Raw genomic sequence first — 14,676 nt, 5'->3', positions numbered from 1 at the left:
TTTACCAGTGGGCTAGTAGGTAAATAATTATATACGTATTTCGCCACTTCAAAGAAACCTATGTACTTATTTATAAAATGACTATGCACTGTAAATGTCACAAGAAATTCCAATTAGGTATGCTATGCCTTATTCAAGATGATACAAAAACTCCATTGTTCTTAAAACGTCGCCGTAAGTAAAACTCAAGCAAATTCAACCAACTAGGCCTATATTCGTACCCCGATCAACTTGATAACAAAAGGTAGATAACAAAAGGCACTTCCTATTTTTAGTATTATTATTATCCTTGTATAATGACCTTCGTACAACAATGGCTCCGTTAAAATGTTGATGTTGATGGAAAAATGATTAACTAGCCGGTTGACGAAGGGACTTGTGGGAGCCGCTGTTGTTTATCGCCATCTTTGCTTCCTCAAGAGCCCCTACAAAAAATGACATAACTTTTGTTGTTCTAGGATATTGTACTTGTTGTAATTGCAATTGTTATGTTGTAATTTTAATTGAAGTAAAGTTGTTGTATTTGTTTTATTATTGTTTTATTTGTTTCATTTTGTTGTACCTACTTTTGAGGATGGGAATATAGCGATACGTGGAGCCATCCATGGGTGCAATTTTATTTAACAATACGTACGATTTATTAACGTTTTTACGATAAACGGTTGTAGGCCGGTCATTGTTGCATTTCAATAATTATCCATGCATACATGCACGGGCTGGCTATAGTGATTCAACTATTACGCCCATTCCTGCACTGGCCTTCGCACACGCTATCGTTGCCTAATGTGTTTCCGGGCGGCTGCTGGTCCGGTTCAGCTGTGTTAGGGGTCAGGGGAGGGTGTGGGGATGGGCAGCCCATGTTGCTAACAACAGACGTTGATTGGGACTTGGGAGCCAGGGCTAAGGCCGACGCCTGGGTCAGTGCATCGGTTACCTGTGCTGCCGAGCGTGTGCGCACAGTCCGAGTCTTCCAGTTTTGAGTGACGGGGTTCCCAGTGACATTAGTTGGTGACCGGTGACATCGAGCAGCATACAGCGTAGCACTGGTGCGAAAAGGATATACAGTGGTGTTCGTGCCAACCAATTATCACCGAGATATTTTGTCACTGGTGTGAAGGAGAGCAGCATTGACTTACGTAAAAACGTGGCTGGCTGTTTTTGTGGTCCTGCAACCCCTTGATGTGCTGAAACTGAGCCAATAATTTAGCATTCAACACCATGACTACAAAATATTATCATTAAGTGTTACAGATGCACTCAGGGCATATGACTGTCCATTAGAAACCAATTACTTTCTCCATTGTGTCAATGTCTGAAGGCACAATGCCTGGACGTAGCAAAGTCAAACAAAGGAGCTCAAACAATGCCAAGCCGCTTATCACAACGCCACGTGGGACTATCAAGCCACACAAGGACTTTGACGAGGAAGCAGCCACCGGCCAGGCCAAGAAGCTGCATCGCGCACTGCAGAAACCCGTTAACATGGCCGTCGTGATCAGCATCCTCACCAAATACACCGTCGAAGAGAGAAAGTACCTCGAGGACGTATATAATGTCCAGTTTGATGAGAACCTCGATGCCGCGCTGCGGCGTGAGACCTCTGCGAATCTGCAGGCCACCCTGCTGGCCCTCATGCAGTGGGAGAACCAGTTCCTGGCCAGCTGGACACGCCGAGCCATGAAGGGTCTGGGCACGGACGAGAAAACTCTCATCGAGATCTTCTGCGGCCGTTCGCAGGCAGAGGTACAGAACGTGGTCAAGGCCTACCAGAGAATGCACGGCCGCTCTCTGGAGGCCGAGCTTCGATCGGAGCTGAGCGGCGACTTCAGGCAGCTGATCCTCGGGCTCGTCCAGCTGGGTCGTAACGAAGACGAGCTGGTGGGCGAAAACCGCGCCCGCGAACTGGCCGTCGAGCTGCACGCGGCCGGAGAGGCGCGACGCGGCAAGGACGCCGCCGTGTTCGTGCGCATCTTCTGCGAGACGGGCTGCGCGCTGTTGCGCAGGGTGTTCGAGATCTATCCGCAGGTGAGCGCCAAGGCCAACAGCATCGAGAAGGCGATCCGGTCCGAGTTCAGCGGCGACATGAAGACCGGCCTGCTGACGATGGTGCAGTGCATCTCTGACCAGCCGGCCTACTTTGCCGAGAAGCTGTACCGGGCGATGCGCGGCCTGGGCACCGATGACGGAGCCCTCATTAGGATCCTGGTATCGCGGTCCGAGATCGATCTGGAGAATGTCAAGGAGAAGTACCAGCTCAACTACGGAAAGAGCCTGGCGGCGGCGGTGGCTGATGACACTTCGGGTGACTACCGCAAGTGCCTGTTGGCGATCATCAAGTCTTGGGCCTAGATGGCAAATAAAACAAAGACAAAACTGAACGGCTCTTATTTATTCAAGCAAGAGCGTGAAACACGTTGTACAGCCCACCGCTAAAGTAATGTGTGGTTTTACCAATCTCAACGATGGCTTTGACCGACGATTCTTAAATGCGGACTGATTGAAAAGAAGACGTCAATAAGATAAAGTTGTAGCTGCAAGGGTGAAGATACATGTAAGCTACATTTAAAGTATCGTTGCAGTCTGGCTGATCGTTCCTAGGCTTCAGAAGCAGAACATACCCATGACTGAAACCACACATTACTTCTGCTGTGGACTGTACATCTTTGCAACTATTCAGATGAATTTAGCAAGATAGGCAAAGAACAGGCTAATTTTAATGGTAATCTCGTTTATCACAGTAAAGCTGTGTCGATTTCCAGCACGCATGGGTGATAATGTGAGAAAAGTAAAAAAGCGAATAGAATCTTCGTTGTTTTAAAGCCTAAAAAATAAACGCGCCTCCATAATAACGCCTCAAACCCATTCGCCCTATGTAGCCATGGCCCATGTGAATGTCATACGCCAACGCCACATTACTTATTGTGAGAATGTGGTTGTGATTCAAGTCATGTCTGCTTTCTCATCGGAGTTTTCTGTTTCAAAGAGCATGGGTTCAGATGCTAGCTTTAGTAACCTAGTGGGTGTTTAGTCAACAATTGCTGCATCCCTTTATTGGAATACACATAACTTTGCGATGTTTGCACGGTTTAATGCAACACTATTAGGTATGCATACCAATCATGTGTAGGGTGTACTGTGTGGTTTAGTAGTGCGAACTACGGAGTACTTGGTGTCAATCGTGATAAGTGATTATTCATATATTACATGTTGTTGTTATATCCTGCCACTGTTGTTGTGTGTGCAAACATATATATGCATTCATAACCATATTGGTGTTAAATGTTTATTGCCGATGTTTCTGTATAACCACTGAAATAAAATTAATTAAGAAATTAATGAAACCTATGCATACTTTCTTGTCACCTCGAAATAATGAAGACAGTATTTACAATCCATAGCGCTATTTCATGTTACACCGTACCGCGTTGATAAATAAAATGAATATTACATTTCCAGTGAAACTGGCTTTAACCCTCGCCCGCACATGCTATTTTCCCATCCTAGAACGCACATGGGGGGGGGGGGTGGTTGCCACCCCCCCCCCGCGCCATTTCGTTCCTGTTGGAGATAGAGCTTAGCAGTAAAGACCAAAAAGATTTTTTGGGAAGAGACAAATCCAATGATACCCAGTTTTACCTTCTCAGGTCAGTCATTGACCTTCCAGGTCAGGTCAAACAAAAAAATATTGCTGTTTTGGGTCACCGTTGGATATCAAGTGCGCTGCTTATCAAATACCGATGACGATGCTGTTTTCTGGTGCCAAGCCAGCTAGAACCTCATTGCCACACTACCCGACCAGAATTTTGCTGCTGAGGTCATTTCAGGTCAAGTTAGGTCAAGGTCAATTATATGTGTTTGTATGTCTGTGCGTGTCTGTGTGTATACTGATGTGTGCACCGATTGTTTTTGGGTCCATATTACATGAAATCATGATCTGAGAAGCTTTTACCAAAAATGCAGTCAAAAAACTTCACAAAAAGTAAATTCAGCTTGCCTAAAACGCAATTATCTTAGATGACCTAGGTTGACCTTGACCCTGACCTTGACCCCTGTACATCGTCGAACAACATGTTCCATGATAGGTGGGAGGTAAGACTGGCAAAAAAGGCCGAAATCAGGGTGTCAAAAGCTCACAAGGCCCATGACAAGCGAAAGATGTTGAGAATTGGCCATTTGGGTCATGACGTGACCTGAAAAACAAGGTCATATCTCCGAAACCAAAAATTACAGAAACTTGAAATTTTCAGTGGACATCAAGAAAGGATAGACGAGCAGCTATACGAAAAATCAGCCTTCTAGCTCTAAAAATGTTGAGTGCAGAGCGGAAAGACTACCTGGGGGGGTGGCAACCACCCCCCCCCCCCCATGTGCGGGCGAGGGTTAAAAAATGCAATATTCATCATAAAGTTGCGCGGAAAATATTCACGCAGCGGTGGCCTTGACGGCAATGCAATCATCAGGCTTATCAGGCCGGTCCCGTAGCTCAGTTGGTAGAGCGTTGGACTCCGCGTGGTGAGAGCACGCGTTCCCGGTTACAACAGTCCGGGTTCGAAGCGCGACTGGCGCTCGATCCATGGGTCTCCTGACAGGTATGGTTGCGGTTGGAGGCAGGCCGTAGCCAGGCGAAGTCAGTGAGGGGACCGGCCGTGCGCGGCTATGTGCGCACGTTAAACTTTGGACCCTAAATTCTGCCATAGAACTGAAATTGCGCGATCGGAGGGTAGAGGGCAGGGTCACCGCAACAAGTTTCGCTTAGCGGTGGCTCTGTCCTTGTGAATCCTTCCTATCAAAAGGTTCGGACTAAATTTATAAAAAACAGTCTTGTTATATAGGTATAATAGGATCACGATTGTAAAGAAAGTTTTCAATTAAAATTTCCACAAAAAGCCTATCATCAGCCTTTATGCCTACGAGTGTACCAGTGCATCATTCAATCATGTTTGTCGTTACCACCACGTCGTCGTCTAAATAGACGACGTGCCTATAGGTAATATTACCTATAGGCACGTAGAAAGCCTATAGAAAGGTGCCTATAGGTAATATTACCTATAGGCACCTTTCAGCCAGCATAACAAACAGGTAATTCTTGCATAGCACAAGAGGGCATTCGAAAAGCATTGTCAAATCAAGAAGCACAAAGTATTATTACAAGCTTCATTTATTGGTCACAAGTGACCAGATTTCATCAGACTGTGGAAACACGCTGAATAGCAAAAACAATCAAACAATAACAATAATTACACGTTGCAGCACTGCAATGATGGAATTGGCATGCATTGGCAATGATATGACAGGTGACCCCGTCCACTCGTTCGCTGTAAGCCATACTTCAGCTGGCCTCAGCAGCGCTGGCGCGCACACCTGGCGGGTTGATTTACAAATGGACCATCATCCTACAGCAGACCTTGTCAGAAATGCAGCGTTATTAGTGCATAGTGTTGTAAGGTGGTGGGTCAGCGATTAAAAGTCATCGAGCCCAGTCGATATGTATGGACGGCGTGACAGTCGCTATCAAAGCTTATCAATATGATAGTAATACCAAGAATGTGCTCTGCCAAAACAGGAACGTTGCCTTCTGAAAATCACGTGGACCAATTGCCAGCTTTTGCCGGCCCGTTGTCAGTGGGCAAAGGGCAGATCTTTTCGTCCCTTATCTTTGTGTGAGGCATCAGAAACCGCCGTTGACTCCCCTAGTGTGTGTATCGTGAGCGCAATGCATAAGGCACCTGACAGACCAAGCATATTTTCTGTCCTTATATGCTTCATAAGGCTGTACGAGAATGTGCGCACTGATTTGTCAATGACCTGACCTGTAGGTCACTTCGACTGCAGAATTACTTTCGGATAAGGAATTAGCCAGATGTACATACAAGACACTGTTTCCTGTACCTATAGGTATATACAGGATAAATATGTAAATCATCCGTGGATGGGTATATTTATCCACCGATGATTTACGCATACAGGTATCACAAAACGCCAACTGGCGTGCACCTTTAAATACGTATAGGATTGGCAAATGCAATGCGTTATGGCGCGCCAATTCCAGGAACTGTTGACATAAACGTCCTCGACCTTCATATTTTGCCGGCTTGAATAACCTAAAAAATAGCACGCACGCACACACATAATCATAAATCTCATATTTTATTCATTGCCGTGACATTGATAATAGTAACTGAACGATTCAAAACTGCTCTTGCTGCAAAAATATGGGCGTGCTATTGCTGGCAGACACGATAGAGCTGAGAGACGCCACAAAATTGCAATGCATATACATTCAGATGGGCTGTATTTTATGTCGGTTATAAATGCTGCATCTCTGTTATACTCGTAATACAAATGCATGAATAAGAATAACTACGTACCTAATTAATACGAGATCACAGACGTCCATTGAGCAGCGCGATGTCCTCGATCTCGACCTCAGCCTAAGACCCCGACCCTGACCTCTGCGTCGACACAGACACACACACACGTCACGTCACTGCGCTCTACGTGTTCTTTCATTCATTCATTCATTCATTCATTCATTCATGAATGAATGAATGAATGAATGAATGAATGAATGGATGGATGGATGAATGAATGAATAAGGAACCACTTGGACAGCGCAGCGAGCCACAATTCATATCGTATGCCTCTGTGAACATTCGAATTTGTTATCCCTGAATTATGATAATCATACAAACACACGTTTAGCTTAGCAATTCAAACTAAACACCAGGATAAGACACAAAACAAACAAAAGCTGCGTAGTTCGCACTGTGCGTTTGACACAGTATTTTGCACTCCACCCATGGCTATTGGCTATGATCTACCTTCAGGAAAGTTGCGCGCTTTCTTTCATCGCATCATGCGTGTAATGTTCCACATCGCACGCCTTGGCGGCTTTTCACCATTACTCGTAGCTGATACCGGTCGGCTTAGACTATTTGTTGCTGATCTTTCCTCTATTTTCTCCAGGAGGGGAGCAAATCGCCACTTAGGACACAGCTAAGAAGCATTCCGCGAACCATGCATGATCCACCATCCCATGCTGGATCAATGACAGGCCAGCTGCGAGTGGCCTTTCCTCAATGGTATATTGATAGAGACAAGTAGAAAAACACGGAACAAATAGTGCATGGACACGTTTCGATTATTAAATCTTCATCAGCATGACATAATCACAGAGAAAACAAGATATAGCACACAAACATTCGAGCTCGTCACAGTGCAATCGTCTTGATTTTAAAAATTCATGCATATGACATATTCACTACTAATCCACCTGTAGGAGAATATCCACGAAAAAATGATAGCAAAATAGATCACTGACATACATATGACACATGGATAACAACAAATTTATACAGAACGATCATGAACAAGTAGGTACTTATACAAACTAATGACGCGTCTTCTTTAAACTATACATCGCCGCTGGTTTTGCCCATTTCATCGAACCCACCCTAATATTAATCGTTTCGTTCATTGCTATAAATGCCGCCTCTGTCGCCTTCCGATTGTCTTTGTTTTTACATAATGCTATAATTTCCGCCCCGCCCCATCTTGGTAAATGATGTGTTTTCTGAGCATGAATTACTACCGCGCTATGTTCTGCGTTGTTTCGCATGTCCCGCTTATGTTCCTTTAATCTAACGTCTAAGCCCCTCCCGGTTTCCCCTATATATGATTTGTCACAAGAACCACAAGGAATCTTATACACTAAACTTTTTTCTTCTCCATTTCTTTTTGTGTGGTTTTTCAGTATATCCCCTACCTTTGTTCCCGAAGAGAAAGCTATTTTAAATCCAGTCATTTCAATCTGTTTCGCTATCATCTCGGCTGGTTTCGAATTGGGAAGTGTTATATATCGTTCGGTTTTCTTCGTCTTTGTTGTCGCGCTTCGCTTTCGAATATTGACAGCTTTTCTTTTCAAGTTGACTAGAAATCCTTTGGGGTACTTTAATTTCGTGAATGATGCCATGATGTGCTGAATCTCTTCATCTATAAACTCTTCACTACAAATGCGATACGCTCTAAGGAAAAACCCCAACACTATCCCACTTTTAACCCGATCATTGTGTCCAGAATAGAAATGTACGTACGACTCTTTGTTTGTAGGCTTTCGATACACTTTAAATTTTGGCTGACTCCCACGCATGATCACAGTATCAAGAAATGCAATCGTCCCGTTGCTTTCTTTCTCAAGTGTAAACTGAATCTTTTCCTCTACCGAGTTAAGTCTATCAAGTTTGTCCTCTAAGTTCGTTTCTTTTGGCACTACTACGAGAATATCGTCAACATAACGCAACCAAATTACGTTACTGCCCATGATGCCCTGATAATGGTGCTTTTCGAGCCACTCCATGTACAAACATGCCGCCACTGGCATGTTTGTAGCCACGCCACCACCAAATCTGTAGTAGCGAATATGGACTCCGAACAGTTACCTGTGCCAAAAGATGACTATTTGAAATTACTTGCAATGTGCCTTAACTTTGGGGGATTTCAATTTCAGTCTGATGAGTATAGTCAACATAGGGGACTAGCCATGGGGTCACCACTGAGTCCGGTGGCGGCATGTTTGTACATGGAGTGGCTCGAAAAGCACCATTATCAGGGCATCATGGGCAGTAACGTAATTTGGTTGCGTTATGTTGACGATATTCTCGTAGTAGTGCCAAAAGAAACGAACTTAGAGGACAAACTTGATAGACTTAACTCGGTAGAGGAAAAGATTCAGTTTACACTTGAGAAAGAAAGCAACGGGACGATTGCATTTCTTGATACTGTGATCATGCGTGGGAGTCAGCCAAAATTTAAAGTGTATCGAAAGCCTACAAACAAAGAGTCGTACGTACATTTCTATTCTGGACACAATGATCGGGTTAAAAGTGGGATAGTGTTGGGGTTTTTCCTTAGAGCGTATCGCATTTGTAGTGAAGAGTTTATAGATGAAGAGATTCAGCACATCATGGCATCATTCACGAAATTAAAGTACCCCAAAGGATTTCTAGTCAACTTGAAAAGAAAAGCTGTCAATATTCGAAAGCGAAGCGCGACAACAAAGACGAAGAAAACCGAACGATATATAACACTTCCCAATTCGAAACCAGCCGAGATGATAGCGAAACAGATTGAAATGACTGGATTTAAAATAGCTTTCTCTTCGGGAACAAAGGTAGGGGATATACTGAAAAACCACACAAAAAAGAAATGGAGAAGAAAAAAGTTTAGTGTATAAGATTCCTTGTGGTTCTTGTGACAAATCATATATAGGGGAAACCGGGAGGGGCTTAGACGTTAGATTAAAGGAACATAAGCGGGACATGCGAAACAACGCAGAACATAGCGCGGTAGTAATTCATGCTCAGAAAACACATCATTTACCAAGATGGGGCGGGGCGGAAATTATAGCATTATGTAAAAACAAAGACAATCGGAAGGCGACAGAGGCGGCATTTATAGCAATGAACGAAACGATTAATATTAGGGTGGGTTCGATGAAATGGGCAAAACCAGCGGCGATGTATAGTTTAAAGAAGACGCGTCATTAGTTTGTATAAGTACCTACTTGTTCATGATCGTTCTGTATAAATTTGTTGTTATCCATGTGTCATATGTATGTCAGTGATCTATTTTGCTATCATTTTTTCGTGGATATTCTCCTACAGGTGGATTAGTAGTGAATATGTCATATGCATGAATTTTTAAAATCAAGACGATTGCACTGTGACGAGCTCGAATGTTTGTGTGCTATATCTTGTTTTCTCTGTGATTATGTCATGCTGATGAAGATTTAATAATCGAAACGCGTCCATGCACTATTTGTTCCGTGTTTTTTTTTTCCTCAATGGTGTTGGCCGCGTTATATGTACCTACTTGTACCTATTATATGTAAAGGTATGTCGGTGCGTGGCAAAATATACGCCGCTGCTGCCTCGTGTTGTGATATCCGACTAATCTATTCGCACGGGGACGAGCAGTGCGGGGGCCGGGGGTGGAGGACTCGCACAAACGCACCAGCGACTGCACCGGACGGCACATCCGGCTGAGGAGGGCTGCATGGGCGTCTGTTAGGCGACCCGCACACAGGACCGACAGGTATTTGCGGCCAGACAGTCCTCTGGGATCGGATTCCACGACAAACGCCGCCTGTCCCGACACCGTCGCTCCACACAGTCTTTGAAGTGAAATTTGAATAATGCGTCCATTGTGGTACGGCCCGCTTGCCGGTACAGACCTGAGAACTCAAAATATCGAGCAAATCACGGCTAATGGAGAGGTCAATGGGCTGAATGGTGTCGCGCTGTCGTCCAAGAAGTCCAAACCGACGAAACGCCGCACAAAGGAAAATTGCGACGCAAACTATAATTCGCGTAGGTTGGATCACAGTGTCTTGAAGGTATGAAATCATGACTCGGATAAAATCAATTTTCCTACACTGGTACCTAAACGGTAGACCTTTTCGTTAAGGTAATTTCTCGCGAATTAAGTTCACCAAAATAGGTAAATCCCGTATAATGCTGTCCGACCTCAATTTGGATTGCCAAAGAAATGATCATTATCGATGTACGCTGAAAGTTAAGCGCTTAACCGACGAAAAAAAAAAACACGAATCAGTTTGTGATTTGTACTATTTCGAATGGCATGGGGACACGTCGCTGTGTTTAACTTCAGTAACGACACACTGATTTCCTGTACAGATGTGGCCGTCCGTGAACTTTCCCAGCGATATCTGTAACACCTTATATAATCCCGTATCTGGCGTCTGGGCGTGACACGGAGTGCCTATAAAGGTGCGTGTCACCGCTTGCATGCACTCCTTGTATGATTGTATGCACTCCTCACGTCAGTTCTGACAGGTTCACGTTCACCATGCTGTCCACCCTGCTGACCGTCTGCGGCCTGGTGGCCTCCGGGATGGCCGCCTGTCCCGACATCCCCTCCCTGGAGGTGTTCGAAGCAGCGCAGGTGAGCAGAGCTTCCTCAGCAGCTGGGACCAAGTGTATTGAATCGGATGAGCATCAATGGTTCTTGCAGTTTAGTTTCGATTTGTGAGGGTGTGCAGGTTTGTAAACATGACCGAATGACTGGCTTTATTCTTAAGTGGAAAGGCCTTCCCAAACCAGATTTCTGTAGTATCTGAATCTGAAGGCGGAGATAAAGAATCGGGGAAGAGAGGGATACAAATGTGCCGTGACGTTTGCTAACCAATAACCGACGTCTGACGATAGTCTTGCCGGAAGCAGTTATGCCAACTATCAATGAGACAAGCAACGCAGCTGCATTAACATGAGTTGTAGTTAGGCCACTGTTTCGACGATAGGTTGCAACGCGCCGTTCTGACGGTTGGGTGTGCCTCTCTGTCATGTTTGCAGTACGCGGGTCACTGGTACGAGATCCAGCGGTACCCTCTGATCGGCGAGGTGGGCGAGACCTGCGTCCAGACCAACTACACCCTCCAGGCCGACGGCTCTGTGCGCCTGGAGAACCGCGGCAGGAAGCCGGACGGCGTTATCGACTCCATCACGGGTACAGCGCGCGCCGAGGACCCGGCGCATCCCGCCGAGCTCAGCGTGCTCTTCGACGAGGGCTTCCAGGGCTCCTACAACGTGATCCGCACCGACTACAGCGCCTCGGCGCTGGTCTACACCTGCACACCGCTGGGGGACATCATTCTCGAGAACGCCTGGTTCCTGTCGCGTGAGCCCACCATGGACCAGGCGGTGCAGGACGAGTACACTCGGATCCTGGCTGACGCCGGCTCTGACATCAGCCAGCTGTCGGTGACGCCGCAGGACTGCGGCAGCCTCTTCTGAGCTGTACCTGATGTAGAGGAAGGAAGGGGCGGCGAATGGGCGTCGACGCCATCTTCTCAACTATGCTCTACGAAAAAGGACCTAGGAGTGGACTGTGGAGGGTGGGTGGGGATGGATGAGTGTCGGACGGAAAAGAAAGGTTTTTTTTAGATCGATTAGCACGCGGATGACTAACAACCATGTGACGCAGCATATTACTTGCCTTCTGGTTTTAACGCAATTGTAATGTCATAAATATATGTTAACTTATCGCTAAAGAGCATTGTCTGATGTGTCACGAGATAGTATATTATAGATATTATCCCGCACCGTAGACAGTGTTTACAATTGCTTCACGTGCAAAGAGAGAAAATTATCAGATGTTGTTTAACTGATTTGTTAAACGTCTAGACCAGCCCCCACCAAATCTTATCTGGCAAAGGAGTTCAAGCCCTGGTGACGTAAGCCATAGCAACCAAGAGTCCCTAGCAACCGGAAGTGGAGGGGACACCTCTCGCAAACGATCGACGGACGACGTTTCGTCAGCAAGTCCGTCAGCAACCAATCGCAAAATTTCCGGCTCCATTGAAGACTTTTGAATATTTTTTCTTCGGACTCTTTCGCTTTTGGGCTCGATTTATCGGTTTTTGCTTCTGGCATTTTTTTTTTGTTTGATTCATTTTATTTGTTTTTTTTAGATCGGCTAAATTGGACATTTAATAACACAACGACATCAAGCCAATCACAATAACCCGACCCCGAGTCGCTCAAGGTCAGGTCACTCGGTCACGCCAATTGACCTTGCCTAAGAATAAGACTCCTTTGGACCAAAAATCAAAGGAGTCTTTTGTCTTTTGTGTATTCGGCTCCAGTAAGTCTTCCAGTCAATCCTGGAAACGCTCGTGGTGTGTCCTTTTCTTATTTCTATGTATACCTCGGTGGGTGGCTCCCGATGCGTAGCAAATTACAGCTAGAACGAAGAGGATCTCGCTGAGGTACTAGAATTACTCGCAAGCTTAGCGGTAGACATGTGCATGGATCCGAGTGATGGATCTATGATCCCAGTGGATCTTGAGGAAAACTGCAGGCCATGATCTATGATCCCACCGGATCCTGTGTGAAAAAAATTACCCTGGATCTATGATCTCATAGGATCTGACGAAAAACTAAGAACATGGATCTGAGTGGATCCCGCCATGCACAACGTTTGAAACCAGGTTTCCAAGTGTTTCTATGTCAACAAGTGCCACAAAACTATGGATTATGACATGCAATCTCATAAAATCATTAAATCAGAACATTTGTGAGTTCCAACAAGTGATTTTTGGGATTTCTATGTTGACAAAAAACAAATGAGGATCTATGATCTCACTGGATCTCAAACAAAAAATTGGACTCGGATCGATGATCCCAACGAATCTCTCCATGAATTAAAGAGCTGGACCTATGATCCCGTCGGATCCGAGATCAGGATCCGTGGGATCAGATCCCAGATCCATTTTCTTGGATCCATGCACATGTCTGCAGTTAGCGGCACTATCTTCAATAATCTTGAGCGTCACCTTCCACGACTTCCGACAGTTTCCCGAAGCTGGGTATATTGCTGGGTTTAAAATAAGATTGACTGACTTCTTTTTTCTTCTGTTTTCTTTCCACTTCACAAAAGAAAACTGCTTCCTTGCCTTGCTGCCTGCGTTTGTGCGAGACTTTTAAGCGTCATGTATTTGATTTAATGCGTTTTATCAAAATAAAATGGTTACCTTCTACGGATATTACATATTAATCACAATGACTTTATTGTTGTTTGCGCTGTTCGAGCAATCGAGATAATATGAGAAAAGTAGGTACCTCCCTAAGTGACAAGGCTGATCTGAACCGTGCTGCTAACAATAAAAATTAAGTGCACGCTCGCGCTTGTAAATACTCCGGATCCCCTCGAACTTATCCTGAATGCTGCTATAATATTGCTGAACAAATTTATAAATTCTGCAACAGAGACACATAAAAGCACCTAAAATGAAGCATTGCTTATTTTTACAGGATATGAATGTCGCAGCTGCACCACTTGGGGAAATCTGGCAATTATAGTTTATCCCAGTATACCTGAGCTAGTATTATCCTAAATTGTTTTGTTCTCATTTACATGCTCTGTTTGCGTCAAATATCAAAACTGATGCATTAAATGCTATTTTGAATTTCCGGTTGTTACTATCATAAAATCAGATATTTGAAACATGACGAAAAAGCTTTCGTTTCCATATAGTTTTAACTAGGGCTGTCTAGTTGAATACTATATAAATATACCAAGCCCCCGTGACGTCACGATCTGTCCAACCTTATGTTGTAGTAATCTTGGTCTAGACGATTTACAAACTGTTAAACTGTCTAGTAGACATTTTGTGTAGTCTGAAATATGTCGTATTTCTTATATAAAATGTATTTTTTTTACCTGTAAGCGCCCGAAACATATCGGCGGTACGTCCAGCCGATAGGCGAGACGTTTAATAGATTGTTTTTCTACCTACGAGCGGTCTAATGATTTTATCCCGTACCGCCGGTATCTTTCGGGCGGTTAAAGGTAAAAAATACATTTTATGTAGGCAAAATGCGACATATTTCAGACTATAGTTCGTTTTTTTCTGAGTTCGACCCTCACCGTAAACGTCTCTTTGAACACAGCACGATAATTGCTGGCTGAATTACTGAGAAAACTAGTTGGCGCGCATTGTTTTCACAGACGATCAAATTCATCAAAATTATTTCTACCTGACATGTATTTTCCCAGACTTGCAGCTCGTACCTATTTGCCTACGCTTACAAAGCCACAGGGATAGACAACTTAGAATGGTAGACAACAGGAATGGTAACTGAACTTATCAGTAAATTG

At 44.6% G+C, this 14,676-nt stretch overlaps 2 protein-coding genes across 2 annotated transcripts; both read left to right on the top strand.

Moving 5' to 3' along the window:
- The first annotated feature begins 959 nt into the window (after positions 1-959).
- Positions 960-2,475, top strand: LOC122374058 (annexin A13-like). Its single transcript, XM_043352572.1, has one exon. The coding sequence runs from the start codon at positions 1,309-1,311 to the stop codon at positions 2,347-2,349; it is 1,041 nt and encodes a 346-aa protein (XP_043208507.1). The 5' UTR covers positions 960-1,308; the 3' UTR covers positions 2,350-2,475.
- An 8,340-nt stretch (positions 2,476-10,815) lies between these two features.
- LOC122374057 (apolipoprotein D-like) lies at positions 10,816-11,817 on the top strand. The gene is made up of 2 exons (XM_043352571.1): positions 10,816-10,962; positions 11,370-11,817. The coding sequence occupies exons 1-2, from the start codon at positions 10,819-10,821 to the stop codon at positions 11,808-11,810; spliced, it is 585 nt and encodes a 194-aa protein (XP_043208506.1). The 5' UTR covers positions 10,816-10,818; the 3' UTR covers positions 11,811-11,817.
- The last annotated feature ends 2,859 nt before the right edge of the window (positions 11,818-14,676 follow it).

The sequence above is a fragment of the Amphibalanus amphitrite genome, unplaced genomic scaffold, assembly GCF_019059575.1.
Source record: "Amphibalanus amphitrite isolate SeventyFive unplaced genomic scaffold, NRLGWU_Aamphi_draft 001596F_arrow, whole genome shotgun sequence".
In the NCBI taxonomy this organism is placed as follows: domain Eukaryota; kingdom Metazoa; phylum Arthropoda; class Thecostraca; order Balanomorpha; family Balanidae; genus Amphibalanus; species Amphibalanus amphitrite.
Note: the sequence above shows the minus strand (reverse complement) of the source record. Positions and strands in the feature narration are given on the sequence as shown.

What these genes read in the sequence shown, in the direction of transcription:
- LOC122374058 (XM_043352572.1), top strand. Translation starts at nt 1,309, where the DNA reads ATGTCTGAAGGCACAATGCCTGGACGTAGCAAAGTCAAACAAAGGAGC.
- LOC122374057 (XM_043352571.1), top strand. Translation starts at nt 10,819, where the DNA reads ATGATTGTATGCACTCCTCACGTCAGTTCTGACAGGTTCACGTTCACC. An exon ending in AGGTGTTCGAAGCAGCGCAG is followed by an intron (nt 10,963 to 11,369) that starts GTGAGCAGAGCT and finishes TCATGTTTGCAG; the next exon opens with TACGCGGGTCACTGGTACGA.